Here is a 15,187-nt window from a genome sequence, read left to right on the forward strand (position 1 = left end):
AGAAAACAAGGAAAAAAACGTCATGATTAAGCGGAAAATTAGCCAGTGTTTGATTGAAAAGAAAAAAAAAACTGAATAGCCGTAGGATTGAAGTTTAAAAAAAAAATGAATTTTATAATTTCAATAATAAAAAAATTATCGTTAGAAACTCGATTTTCAATTAGAAGGGTCAAATGTGACGATGAATGAGAATGAATTTGAAACGTAAGTGAGCTTAATATTCACCCATCGTCTTTAATTTACGTTGATGAATGACCAAGTTTAATCCTGAAATTCCCATTAATCCAACTGAATTAGTAGAAAACGGAAAATAATTTTGAAATAGTGAGTATCAATTTCCCGTCCACATGTCTCTTTCTATTTGTAGAAAAATCAAATCCACTAATTATTTTCTCACTAGTTATGATTATATTATTCTTTCTACTATATAATTATAAATTTGCACCAAATATTCACATATTTTGGCTGACGCCGTAACTTTTAATACACACCAAGACACACACAGATATATCTATAATAAATTGGTTCTCAAAAAAAAAAAAAAATCTATAATAAATTGTGTGTACAATCTTTTAAGCACTTGACAACTATACATATATGTGTATTTAATAATTCAACCTTGATCTTTTAAAAAAATTAAAAAATAATAATTCAACCTTGATAAACAATGACTAATTAATAACACATGCAATGTTACTTTGCACTACTATACAAAATCAACTTCATTTTATAAACCTAAAAAGATACTTGTTCAAAAGTTTGGAATATAGTGTTTTTAGTATCACCTCTCAATTCATAAATATGCTTATCCAAATAATCTACGCTAAAAGTTCCCCATTTACACGTCATAAATATTAGCTATGAACGCTACATGTAAAAATTTCTTATTTTGAATTAAGTTATGATTCGATTATAATTTATATTTAATGCTATTTATAATTATGTATACCAATAAGTTTTAAAATATGCCACTGAAATATATGTGTATATTTGGAGCTTAATCTCTCTAGTGACCCTACGTTTCTCTTTTTTCTTCGTCCATAAAAAATTTATCACAAATTCTTTTTTAATCAATTTATAAGAAATTTGTCACTTTTAATTATAGGGTTAATTACGTCAAAACTCATGAACTTGGGTCCATTTCCAAACTTTCCATAAACCTTTTTTTATATATAAAAAATTTCTTGAATTTAATGTGTTGAACAATTTTTCCATAACTTTCAAGAATCCCCAAATTAAGTGCTGGCATGACACCTTTTAAGTGATCTGAAACGTGATATGGCATAGCCGACGACGAAAAGAAACGACGCCGTTAGGAACTTGCAAAATACGACGTCGTTTTGATGAGTTTTTGTTTAATAAATCAATTTAGGTTTCAGATTTGGGTAAATTAACATCTTTCACTCTCATTTCTCGATTAGGGTTGAGTGATTGAAATGTATTTCTAGCCATCTTCCTCTTCAGGCGATTCGTCCATGACTACCCGATTCGTTCTCTGAATGTACATGCGGAATTGGAGTAGAGATGAAAACGTCAAGAACGTACCTAAATCCTGGACGAATATTCTTGAGATGCTCCAACAAAGAGGTGATTGTGATGTTATTTCGAGTTTAGTTCTGTTTTTGAAGTTTTTCCTTAAAGAAACATTCTTTTTGTTGCAGAAATAATGTTCTTTCTTTGAGTGAGTAGATCTTGAAATAAACCTTAGAAATGAAGAGGATGGATCTGCAAAATTAAACTTCTTGATTGGTGAATGCTATCGCCTACGAAGTATGTGGAGGAAGATTTGAAGAGAATTAGACTGTTGGAGAATAATTGAAACGCCTTAGAATGGAGAAGGATAACAACAACAAGATTTTGAAGAAGAATATGTTGATTTGTGCTTGTGTTGTTGGAGTTCTTTATGTTGTGTTGCAGTCATATGCTGCTTTGGATAGTGTAGTGTCTTTGTTAGGGTTTATGGTGTTTTCTTGTCATTCATTTTTTAATCTCCTTGAGAATGGTAATGACAATGGATTTCTGCAATTCTCTGTGCAATTTAAACATCATATTTTACAGCAAGAAAAGTTAGGCAGAGCTGATTTCAAAAGTAGTGGAGATGGATCAATAATCTACTATCATTAATAGATACCACTAGAAATCATGAACAAAGTACTTACATAATCCAGAAACGAACATCTAGCTACAAGTTCAACTTGTCTTAATACATAATAAAAGTACATGTCTTGGCAAAAAAAGATCAAAAATCATAAGAAACAGTTTCAGAATTTCTTCAAGTGTTGGATTGTGATTCTTGTGTAGGCCCTTTAATGGAGAGTTCTTCTCCTCTTGGGATTTGTTGCACTGAACTCCCACTTGCAACATATGAATTGTCTGTTTCTTCTCCAATGAAATGACCTATTCCTTTGCTAGCCTACAATGATGTAAAGAGAATACTATTAAAATTAGAGTAATGTATGAAAATAACTTATCCAACTAAAGTAATAATTCAATTTACCTCTTGCATCTCCATTGCAATAGCCCTGCCCCTGCCCCTTTATGTAGTCTCTGTTCTTGAAGTAGGCTCTGTGGCCTCAGTGAGTGGGTTCTTCTTTGGTCTTCCAGATTTCCTCTTCTCCACATCAGGTTTTTCAACTTCATCCCCTCGAGTTATGGCAAACTTGTAAACATTTTTGGCATATCATCATGGTACATGTCCTTCTCAGCATTGAAGGATTTTTGGGGTCATTCTCATCCTTGTCTCTTCTCATTTTCTTCTTTGGTCTGCCGGGCATGATCCTCACTTGTGGGGGCTCAACTGGATATCCAGGAGCCTTGGGCCATAACCTTTCACCATTAGCTGGCTCAAGTGGGAAGGAGTAGACCTTCAAGTAAGTTTCTGTGCTCAAGTACCTATGCATATATGTGACTGGATCTTCGTTCATGAAATGTATAGCGGAAACAACATGGATACAAGGTATATACCTGTGATCTTCCAAACCCTACAACTGCAGGTCCTCTCATGAAGATAAACAATAAATCTATCATCCTTGTTTGAGACCTCAAATTTTCCTCCGAGACCAGGGTGAGAAGTACAATATCTAGCCTGTGACTTAAGCTTTTCAAGCTTTTTCCTAACAACAATTGTAATAGAATTAGTCACAGTGTTCACATGTTGTAACTTTTTATATTGTCTCTCCCTTAGCCCATTTCTAATTTCCTCTAACATATGGATGATATGTTTCCCCCTAGCATTAAGAATATACCCATAAAAAATCTCAAACGTTATCCACCATATCACTGACACAACATGTAGAAATAAAGGCTTTAGAAAGCCTGGTAGGACCTCTCTCAAGCAGATCCTTATATGCTTGCTGATTTTCAATTTTCAGAGTCTCCATTGCTGCATCCCACTCCTCTGCATATGTAGACCGCACAACTTGCCAAAATATGTTCTTCAATGCCACACTCTTGAACTGCTTCTTCCAGTTCATATAGACATGACGAGCACAGTTTCTGTGCTCTACAAATGGAGCCAACTCTTTCATAGCATTAGTTAGGCCCTATATTTTTTCAATGAGAATGCAACATTATCCAATTAACAGATATTTTCCAAAATCAGAGCAGGGATCAGTCTGTATAAAGGGATCAGACCAGTCCATATAATATAAGCAGATCAATCCATTAAGACATAATAAGCATCAGTGCATATAAGTCTTAAGATCAAATGTAAGAAGTTTTTGAGCTACTAACCTTTTGCTAATCAGATATTAATGTAAATCCATTGCCATCCCTCATTCCAAGCTCCTCAAGCAACAATCCCAGAAACCATCTCCAACATGCCTCATTCTCCACTTTTACTACAGCCCATGCAATGGGGTGCATCTGATTATTGTCATCCTTCCTAATGGCACATAACAATTGTCCTCTTAAGAGTGTTTTAAAAAAACAACCATCTAGGCATATAATTGGTCTACATCCCTCCAAAAAACCCTTCTTTAAAGCAGAAAACCTAATGTATAGTCCCTAAAATACAGTTTCATCACCACATAACAGCTCAAAACGCCCCTCTTTGTCCACCCTAATTAACTCAGCTATGTAACTTCTCAGTTTGTTGTAATGACCCTTGACAGTACCTCTAAGCAACTGTAAGGCATGTGCCTTAGCCCTATACAATCTACCACTGGGAATAGCTATGTTAAACCGCCTCTTGACATCATTCCTTAACTCTTCAATACACATTTGAGGTCTAACTCTAAAGACCTCAGTGTATTATTCTCCAATTCACTTGTAACTAGCTTGCCTATTTCCTACTGCAAAACTACAAGTGTGATCATCACCTAAAACCTTCACAACCAATGGCTTCTCCTTTTTTACTGTGCTGGCATAAACTATCCATTGACAAGGCTCCTCACACTGGTCCTTGTTCACCCTCTTAAAGTGTATGCGATGCCCCTTTACAGTACTCCAGGATACCAGTGTCTTCTTGCACTGGAATCCATCCTCAAATCGCATGCCTAGTACTAGGTTTAATTCTGAAATTTCTCTTATAGGATCATAAACAACTTTAGGATATTTACTCCTAACCACTTTACCATCTGAGTCATTACTTATAGACCCATCTCTCAGAAGAATTTTCATATTCAGGCAACTTCTCTTCATCATTCCCCTTCAACCTTTCCATATCACCTATTACTCATATACTCTCTCTGACATTAGTTCTTGCCTCTTCATACTCCTCATCTCCTGACCCTAACTCCTCATCTCCTAATGAGTCATCTGATTTCACAGGCTCTTTTTCCTCATGCTGAGGGCAATAATCCTCATCATCTTCATCTGTATAATACAACTCTTCCATCTGCAGAATAGGTGTACCTATAACTACCTGCCCCTTACCCTTCTTTGGCTCAAGCTCCACCTTGTCCTTCCCTTTGCTCTGCTCTACACACTCCTTCCATTTGCTCTGATCCACCTTCTCCTTCCCTTTGCTTTGTTTCACCTTCTCTTTTCCTTTGCTCTGCTCCACCTTTCCTTTTCCCTTATCAGTACTACTCCTAGTAGTAGTTATTGTCTTAGTCACTGCCTTAACACCCTTCACATTTCCCATCTTCCCAGTATCTACATATATGCTTATGAATCTACAAGTATTTGTAATGCAGCTGATCATTTGCATGACCTGCTTATCATCAACCAAATCCATGAAAACTAGAGTTTTAGGGACCTTAAATGCTATACAATTCCAAGACTCGAACCCAAGTTTCTGGATTTCGTCCTCTAAGTCCAGATAGCCTAACCTATCCTTATCAAACCCAAATCTAGCAACAACTTCACCACCAGAGTATAATTTGTCAGCGCCTAATCTATCAAACTTGCCGCCATGATGAATGTACAACGCAAATTCATCACTACAAAAGAAAAAAACACAAATAAGTGAAATTGACAAGAATTTCATACCTTTACAGACGCTTCCCAGCAAATACACAACACAAAATCAAAATTGGTAACAAATTAAAGATTCAATTTTTCAAGGCGCATTTGAAGCCTAGATCAATGAATGTTATGGGCGACGCTAATGACGATGAAAACTATGGGCGTTAAATGAAAAGTTGAAGGAATAGATGAAGACTTGTCCCCTATTTTGCCTCCAAAGGAGTAGTCAATATTTTTCGCTTATTCTCTTCTCGTCAACAATTTCTCCTTCTCCGTCTTCTTCTCGACAATAATTTCTCGTCTTCTCTCGTAGTCAATTTCCTTCCAACAGTAGCAATCAAGGTTTGCAATGGTGAAATGTATTTTTTACAATGGCAACCAAAATGACGTGTTTTCATTTAAGGGTGAAAATGACGTAGTTTTGTTTAATGCCACGTAGGCGACAGGTCAGCCCGGAGCTTCACCGGAGCAAAAAATCATGGAAAAATTATTCAACACATTAAATTCAGGGAATTTTTTATTAAAGAAAATCATGGAAAGTCTGAAAATGGACCCAAAATTCATGAGTTTTGACGTAATTAACTTTTAATTAAAATAGTAGAATTCATATAACTCCACCCATATTTAAATTTTTTGGAGCTTGATCTCTCTCATGACCCTGTTTTATTAATAGCTTCACTCACATTTTATTTAAACTTGTGTCGTTTTATAATATTACAATTTTTTTGTGGACGAAGAGAATAATAATTATAATTGAAAAGAAAAATCATATTATGACGTGAAACTCAAATTTTGAAGGCCTTAATTTCACAAATTAAAATTAACTCAATGAGTATTGTTAGATTGAAAAACTTAACGAATCAAGTCTGATTATATTTATGGATGGTTATAAATTGCAGAGATATAACATTATATCTTTTTTTTTTTGAAAGAGAAAAAAGAACAAAACATTTAAAAAAATTCTTGTAAATACAGAGATGCAGACTAAGGATAAGACCTCATCAAACATCCTTAAAAGAAATCCAATGAAAAAAATTTAAGGAGAAAAAGGATTATTTGTCTAAAAATCAACAAGAAAAAAGATGCAGCGTAATTGATATAGTTTTTTCTATAATTATTTTATAATGTAAAGGATGCAACTTAATTGTTGCCTGTGAAAAAAGTTGAAGTTTGGAAAATGATATAGAAATTCAAGATAATGATTGATGAAGATGGAGGGTCCCACACCTTATTAAAGAAGCCGTGATTGACAGCACAGCTTGGAGTATTTGGGAGCCTTGGGACCAATTTATTTATTTATTTTTTAATCAGAAAAAAAAAAGAATAAACATTGAATCATACTATTATTTTCATTTGTTAAAACTATTGCTTGGTTTCGCCCATTTTTATACCAATAAAATACGTGTAAACGTCAATAATACTCCATTTGTCCACCAAGATCGAAATCAGTTCCAAAAATACGAGTCTAATTATTGTTTAAAAGATATGTATAAAGTAGAATAAAAGATATACCAAAATTAAATTGTAATGTGTTAAATAGTTAATTTTCTTTTTAATTAAAATGTAGAAGAAGTTTACCAAAATTCAAATACCACAATTTTTGTGAGCAGATAAAAAAAAATTGAATCTTTAATTTGATGATGTTCTTGCATTAAGAATTTATATTTGTAAGCCGACATACTAAAAGTTTGATGATTTTTGCATTTATTTAGAATTTAATATTCATAAACTTAAAAAAAAAAAATTATATTCATAAACCGATTCACGTAATTTTCAGACAACCATAGTTTCCTGGCTTCATCTCTAGTCTCCATCTCCACCATTATTATTACCAAAAATACCATTTTTCTTCATTATTGAAATTGGTTGGTTTGAAAAGGTAATAAATTAAGTTTCGAAACGTCCAATCTATTTTTCTTCTCCAATTAATGAGAAAATTTACACACTGGTCTTGGACTCAATTTCCAATTGTCCCATAATCGATTTTAGAGTTCTATTAAAAAAATCTCTCAATTTAAGACCTGAAAACTGAAAGCTATCAATTTAAATTAGGGTTAATTGTCCCTAAATACACTACATTTCCTTGAATTCTACAATTGCACATCATCTTTAAAATCCGCTCCTAAATACACCATCTTTCCTTGAATTCTACAATTGCATGTCATCTTTAAATCCGCCCCAAAATACATCACCTATATATTTTTTCTGTTTTTGCACATGACTAAAAAATCCTCAAGAAATAAATTAAAGTGTTAATTTATAAATTTAAATATCTTTTTAGCAGCGAAAATATAATAAAATAAAATTCTTTATTTATTTTTATAAAGAATTTTATTTTATTATATTTTCGCTGCTAAAAAGATATTTAAATTTATATTTAGCGCTTTAATTAGATTATGGTGTTACCACTTTAAATGACGTGGCTTCCAGATTGGCAAAACTGTGTCGTTTTGAATGTTATGCTCGTATGTGTTACCATTTTATTAACATGGACAATAATTGCATGTTCTCACACTAAGTATACTATGTATGCTTATCCCATATTTAATATTTCAGGTAAATGACATTGGAGGCGCGTGGAGAGTCGAATGGGCGCGTCGAACCTCTTTAAAAAAAAATAAAAAAAATGTTTCTTTCAAACTCATTATATGATTCATGTGGTACTGTTGATTATTGTAACTCTAAATTCCAAATTATATCGAATTCATGTGAAATTTATTAAAATAAAAGTTTCATTTTATTTTCTTAATGTCATGACTTGTTTATTTTTTTAATTCAAGTTCTTTCTAAAAATTTATTGGAGAATTTATTTCTTTACGAAAATACTTATTTATATATGTATATATATGATTTTAAACTTTATAAAGAATTTTATTTTATTATATTTCCGCTGCTAAAAAGATACTTAAATTTATAAATTAACACTTTAATTTATTTCTTGAGGATTTTTTAGTCATGTGCAAAAACAGAAAAAATATAAAGGTGATGTATTTAGGGGCGAATTTTAAAAGTGATGTGCAATTATAGAATTCAAGGAAATATGGTGTATTTAGGGGCAATTAACCCTTTAAATTAAATCTTAGATGACTAAAAGAACAAAAAATTAAGCTTATATATACATGAAAAAAGAACCGTCTAGATCTTGCATGACCAGAAGATAATTAAATAATGGATCTCTAAATAAAGAAATTTAATTGAAATAATTATATTATATTACTTGCATTTAAACATTTATTGACACGTCCATTGTAAGTGATAGTAATGAACTAATGATGATTAAAATTTTCGGTGTATTTTCTACAGTAATATCCAGTATATTAACACGTATACATATCATGAACATCCCGTATTTTTTTATTTCATAAATTTATGTTTAACTATTATTTCTTCCATCCTCAAACATCTTCTTAATTGAGAGTAATCCAAATTTTAATAAAAGTTGGTTATGTATTTGATGAGTGGAGAATAATTCTCATAAAAAGTGAAAATTGTAAGGATAATAATTAATGGAATTATTTTCAAAAATTGATTAGAAAGATATTTTAAAGACGGACCGAAAAAGAAAAAAAATATTTGATGGACGAAAGAGCAAAAATGAAGATATATAATTGACATAACGTAGGTATTCCACCCAAACAAAACTTTAATACATCATGTATCGGTAAAAATGAAAAACATTCCTCTAGAATAGTGCAGAATATTCAAATATAGTACTATAGACATTGACATTTGAGACAAACTAGATAACCTTTGCTTGCAAAAATTAAAAGAAAAGTACGAATTTATTTATATACTAAGCAACTCCATAAACATTTTCAAGGTGTAAGCAACTTATAAAATTTGCATAACAAGCAAAGTGTATAATTCTTCGTAAAGATATCGCATGATGCTATGACCCCTAAGTTTAGGCTTAGCAAATGCGACGATGTTATTTCACCACCTATTTATTAATTTGTAAATTTATTATACCTTTTATAATACCCATGGGTTCGATACTTTATAACTATTACTATTACTCTATATACTTAAAAAGAAATCCGATATTTTTATTTTGTACTCCCTCCGTCCCATTGTAAGTGAGATCTTTTTTTTGGGCACGAGAATTAAGAAAGGTGTATTTTATGTGTAAGTGAAAAAATATTTAAAGGGAAAAAATTTTACCTAAAAAGGAAAGAGTCTCACTTACAATTGGACGCCTAAAATAGAAAGAGTCTCAGATACAATGAGACGGAGGGAGTATTAATTACTATGGGAGTGGACATAAATCACAATTTATGCAAGGTGTTGGATGAAAATCCACTTAATTGGGTTCTCTCACCAAATAAATTCATATATAAATCGAAACTTATAAATATATTTAAGTAATATTAATTGTCGGATATATCACAATATATAACTACTCTTTAATTTTCTGGCAATTTTATGACTTTTCGGCCATTGCAATGAAAACACCAGTACATAATAAATCACAATTATTAATTAAATTGCGATTTTATTAAAGAAAGAAAGCAAAAAACCTAAGAACCCTTGAAAGCACAAGAGAGCAGACTAAGGGCCGGGTCTCATTAAAACCTCTCTAAAGAAAACCCAATGGGAAAAACCTTAGAGAGGAAAAAGAGTACTCGTCTACGACGAAACCAACAAGAGGGAAACAAGCGGAAGTGGAACCGCTTCCAGAACTCCGGCCTAACCATTGTCCTGAAGAAGTCCCGGCTTGTTTCCCAAACCAAAAAACGCAGACCAGAGCCACAGAGGGCAAAGAAGAAAAAACCATCACGAAAAAGAGAAGAAAGAACAAGAACCAAATTCGAAGACGAACAAACGCAACAGAAAAGAAAACCGCAGCAAACAAACCAAAAGGCAGCTCCACCATCATCAACGAAGGAAACGGCAGAAGCAAAGACCAAACCAAAGATCTTGCCAGAAAACTCCTGTCGCTATCTGAAACACGACGCAACCAACGGAATCCGACTCCATATGGCCCAGTATCTAGCGCACCAGAAAACTGAAAAAGACCATATGGAACATTCCCACAAACAACCGCCAACGCCAGCCATCAGCGCATACGAATATGACTGTGAGTTGCCATATCAAGCCTCACAACGTCCTTAATCTCCTCAATTGCATAAGGCCATCAGCCTTCATCTCTACTATAGTTAGCCATAATATCAGCAACTTTGTTTCCTTCCCGATAAATGTGAGAGATCTGAAGCTTAAACGCAGGAAGGAGACAAAGAACCTTACGCCATAATGCGATGAAACGCCAAGGCACCGCAGCAGAACGCTCCCCAAGCAGATGCACAATGTACATAGAATTAGACTCAACCCATAAATGAAGCCATCCCCGATCATGAGCAATGAAAATTGCTCTAATTACCGCAAGAAGCTCCGCTTCAAAGGCAAAACCAACGCCACCCTTATAATGATAACAGCCACGGACCCAATTAAAGTTATCTCGGAAGACTCCACCAGCCGCAATATTTCCCGGAGCACCCATCGCAGAGCCGTCCGTGTTAACTTTGATCCAAAGGGACGCTGGAGGCCACCAGTGCACGTCGATGAAATCCGGAGGAGGAGCAGCACATGTAGCAACACCAATCGATCTGAGAATAGTATAATCTTTCCAAGAATTATTCATATGACCAAGACTAAAATTATTCTCCATCTCCTTAAAAGCGACTTTGACAACTTGTATGATCCGCCTTTGATCAAACCGCTTGTTATCAAAGATGCAAGAGTTCCTCTGAGTCCAAATCGCCCAAAGAATAGTGATAATGCCAGCACGCCAGAAACTGTCCAGCTGAGAACTCAACTTGTACCCCCAGGCCCTAACCAAAAAACTGTGCAAATCAGCAGCATCAACAGCCTCGGATAGATGAAACCAACTCATGAACTCGATCCAAATAGGTCTAACGCAGCCACAAGACCATAAAACATGATCCATAGTTTCACCCGAGGAAAATAAAAAACACAGTGATTGGGCATGATCATACCATATCTAATCAGGCGATCATAAGTAGGAAGACGATCATGGAGAATCCGCCAGCAGACTAAAGAGCGTCTAACTGGAATATAATTCTTCCAGATCCAAGAACCCCAGCTAACACAAGGAAAACGATGGCATTGATTAGAAAACGCAAGGGCAGCAGTGACCGTACCATGAATAGAAGGCTTCCAGTAACGAGTGTCAGAATCCTCTCCAATAGGAAGCACCAAAATATCACCAACAATCTCAGGGAAAGCATTAATAAAATCCTGGGTGAAATGCCACACCCCATCATAGAAGTAGTCAGCAACAGAATGTCTAAGCAAATCTTGGACATAATGAGGAACCCTGCATTTCTCATAGATTCTGTAACCCAGCCAGTCATCGCACCAGAAGTTCGTGGCCGTGCCATCATCAATATAGCTGTAGGAATTGTCAACCAGATCGCTCACCTCTTCCTTAAGACCAAGCCAAACAGACGACGAGATCGAATCACATCTCACCTGTCGAAAATTGTTCAAGTATCTCTCCTGCAGAATCGAAAACCCGAAGCTCTTGCCACAAATAAGCTTCCACGCCATTTTCATCAAGAAACACTTGTTCATTAAAGAAAAGGACCGGATACCGAGCCCCCCTCCTCCTTGATGGCACAAACACGGTTCCAGCTCACCGAACAAGAAGGTGTCTTTCTAACATCACCCGTCCAGATAAAATTGCGGCATTTCTCATCCAAATCTTTCAATAAGGATCGGGGCCATTTATACACCATCATAGAGTGCATGATAGAACTCTGAATGACCGATTTAACCAGACAAAGACGACCAGCCATAGAAAGAAGACGCCCACGCCATCTGGAAAACTTTGCTAAAATCCGGTCATGAATCGGCCTGAAATAAGAAGCACGGACACGCCCACCAAATTGATTCTGAGAAACATAAAGCGCTGCAATCCCGCTGAGCCTTGTTGCCAACACCTTCGAGATAATCTTGAACAAGAAATTGGAAAGAACAATTGGCCTAAGGTCAGAAACAGAAATGACATTCTCTTTCTTCGGAATGAGAATGAGAGTGCTGGAATTGCATCCCGACGGAAGGTAAGATCTTAGAAAAAAAATACGAACCGCCGCCCAAACATCATGCTTAATAATATCCCAACAAACCTGAAAAAACTTCCCAGAAAAACCATCAGGTCCAGACGAGCTATCAGCATCCATGCTAAAAACAGCAGCTGTAATCTCCTCCTCCGAAGGAGAAGCCGAAAGAACCGCATTATGATCATCAGAAATAACAGGGTCAATAACAGCCTCAATCGCCTCAATACCAACATCAGAGCGACTATCCTCAGTAAAAAGAGTAGTGAAATAATCCACAATATGCCCACCGATTCTGTCCTGGTTCGATTCTCTGGTCCCATCAATCATAAGCTGTGATATCTCCCTAGGCTTGTGCTTATAGCGTAGTGTAGCATGAAAAAAAGCAGTGTTCCTATCCCCATCCGTGAGCCACGACACTCGGCTTTTTTGCTGAAGCAAACAATTTTTACGAGACAAGGCAACATTAATTTTAGCCTGGGCTTGAACCTCCTTGTCAAACAACTCATCCGTATAACCATGAAGCGAAATACTCATCTGGATATCCATCAACTCCCTCTGAGTGTCATCCACCAACGCATCAACGTTACCAAAAACGTTCTTGTTCCAAATCTTCAGCTCCTTCTTAAGCCGTGTAAGCTTAAACATAACCTTATAAATCGGACACAGGACACCAGTATCTTGTCTCCAAGAATCCTCCACCAAAGCATGGAAAGTCGGATGCATCGCCCACATGTTTAAAAATCTGAAAAACCTATGTCTGGTTTGGGGCGGTAAACTGCACTGAAACACAATCGGAGAGTGGTCAGAAGTCAATCTAGCCAGGTTCAGAGTATGAACAGAATGCCACAAAGAAGAAAACAACTCCGAGTATAAAGCACGATCAAGAAAAGACTCCACATGTCGAGGCATAAAACGTCGACCAGACCAAGTAAACCGAAGCCCAGAAGTAGCCGACTCAATAAAACCAGTGTCATCAATAAAGTCACAGAACTCTCTGCAAGAAGCCTGACTAGGCAAACAACTACTGATCCTCTCGTGGGCACCTTTAACAGCATTAAAATCCCCTAAAATCACCATGCTGTCAGCAGTAAAATTAATGAGATCCGCCCACAAAGACCTCCTCTCGACATGAGTAGAGGCACCGTGAACAATCGCAACCCGGAAATCAAAAGAGTTCCAATGACAATCCGCAATGACCGTCTGCTCCGAAGAAAAAACCATTCTGAACGCCACGTCAGGATGATGTAAAACCCAAATGTTCGAGCACCTGTCGTGCCGCTCATTCTGAAAAGCAGGGACCAAATTAAGAGAAGACCAATAATTGTGGTTAGAATTTCTGATATTCGCCTTCGGCTCAATAATACCCACAATAATAGGAGAAAAAGTACTACAGTGCTCCCAAAGGAGGCGCTTAGACTCGTCCGTCATACCCCGGACGTTCCAAGCAATAACATTCATGAGGTTAAGAAAAGAAGGCGGGGTTATTCCCCGCTTCCACTTCATCCGCCCAACTTTGCGACGCGATGTTGCTCATAGATCTAGCACTGGAAGATCCGCTTATATCCACCACATAATCTCTAGGATTATTGCCTGCATCAAAGGAAGCTTTGAGCTTATTTTGAATAATCTGTTCAGATCTGGCATTTGGCACCTCCGGAGGCTTCCTTAAGCGTCCTTTAATACTATTTTCCACAAAAGGCTTACGAATTTGCTCCGACTTGGGAGGTCTTCCTCTCGGCCTCTTAGGTTGCTCCAAAGAATTTTGCAAAGCCGAAGAGGCAACTCTCTGAACTCTTATTTGATTTTCAAAAGCCAAACTCGTCGTTCGCCGACTATTCAAAGTCGTCCCCTGATCCTGTTGTTTAGCCACTGCGTTCTGATCATCGACTGCGATCTTAGCATCGGACTGATGCTGAGGCTGCTGATCGGGCGTCCTCTGCTGCTGCTGATCGGCATTCACCTGCTGTTGCTGCTGAGACATAACCTGCTGCTGCTGATCAGGAAACTTCATCTGCTGCTGCTGATCTGGAGACTTCACCTGCTGCTGCTGCTGATCGGGCGTCACCTGCTGCAGCTGATCAGAAAACTTCACCTGCTGCTGCTGCATCTCCATGCTCGGCTGCTGCATATCCAATGGGGAATTAAAGGTGTTCACATCGCTGCTATAAGTCCGCTGCCTCTCCTCCCTTGGTTGTTGCCAATCATGAATTCTCTCGCTGGAGGTAGCAAGATGCTCAGCCTGAGCGCCAATGATCTGGTGTAACGTGCCCTTCGGTGTGTGCTGTCCCGAAACCGGAGACGGCGACCTCTTCCGTTCGAAGACAGCAGGGTGAACTTCCGCCTCCTGTTGGCCATCGGCCTGCTCCAAAAAATATAGCCCTTGCTGCTCATCTTCCTCAACAATCCTCACGTTCATCTATTGCCGCTGAGAGCTATACTCTTCTTCCTCACGTTCCTCCTCGTCTGAAGAACAATCCTCAACAAATCCCTCACTCTCCTTCCCGCAAGGTTTATCAACAGCATGGAGTAACTCCGGTCCCGAAATCCTTGCCTCTTGCATCACATTCTCCTCCTCAGCGAGCGCGGCAAAGCCATTATCAGTAGCTACATCATACGTTCCTCTAGGCTTCCAGTGCGAGATTTTCTTTGCCCTCCTGAAACCATCATCCTTCATCTCCTCAGAAGTTTTCAACTGACGT

At 36.8% G+C, this 15,187-nt stretch overlaps 2 protein-coding genes across 2 annotated transcripts; both read right to left on the minus strand.

Moving 5' to 3' along the window:
* Window positions 1-11,459: 11,459 nt before the first annotated feature.
* Window positions 11,460-11,976, minus strand: LOC130990882 (uncharacterized). Its single transcript, XM_057915109.1, has 2 exons — window positions 11,568-11,976; window positions 11,460-11,509 (listed from the first exon to the last, which is right to left on the minus strand). Exons 1-2 carry the CDS (start codon window positions 11,974-11,976, stop codon window positions 11,460-11,462), a joined length of 459 nt encoding a protein of 152 aa, XP_057771092.1.
* A 1,974-nt stretch (window positions 11,977-13,950) lies between these two features.
* On the minus strand, window positions 13,951-14,904 carry LOC130990883 (uncharacterized). The gene has a single exon (XM_057915110.1). It carries the CDS (start codon window positions 14,902-14,904, stop codon window positions 13,951-13,953), a length of 954 nt encoding a protein of 317 aa, XP_057771093.1.
* Between the last annotated feature and the right edge of the window lie 283 nt (window positions 14,905-15,187).

This window comes from Salvia miltiorrhiza, chromosome 6 (assembly GCF_028751815.1).
Source record: "Salvia miltiorrhiza cultivar Shanhuang (shh) chromosome 6, IMPLAD_Smil_shh, whole genome shotgun sequence".
NCBI lineage: Eukaryota > Viridiplantae > Streptophyta > Magnoliopsida > Lamiales > Lamiaceae > Salvia > Salvia miltiorrhiza.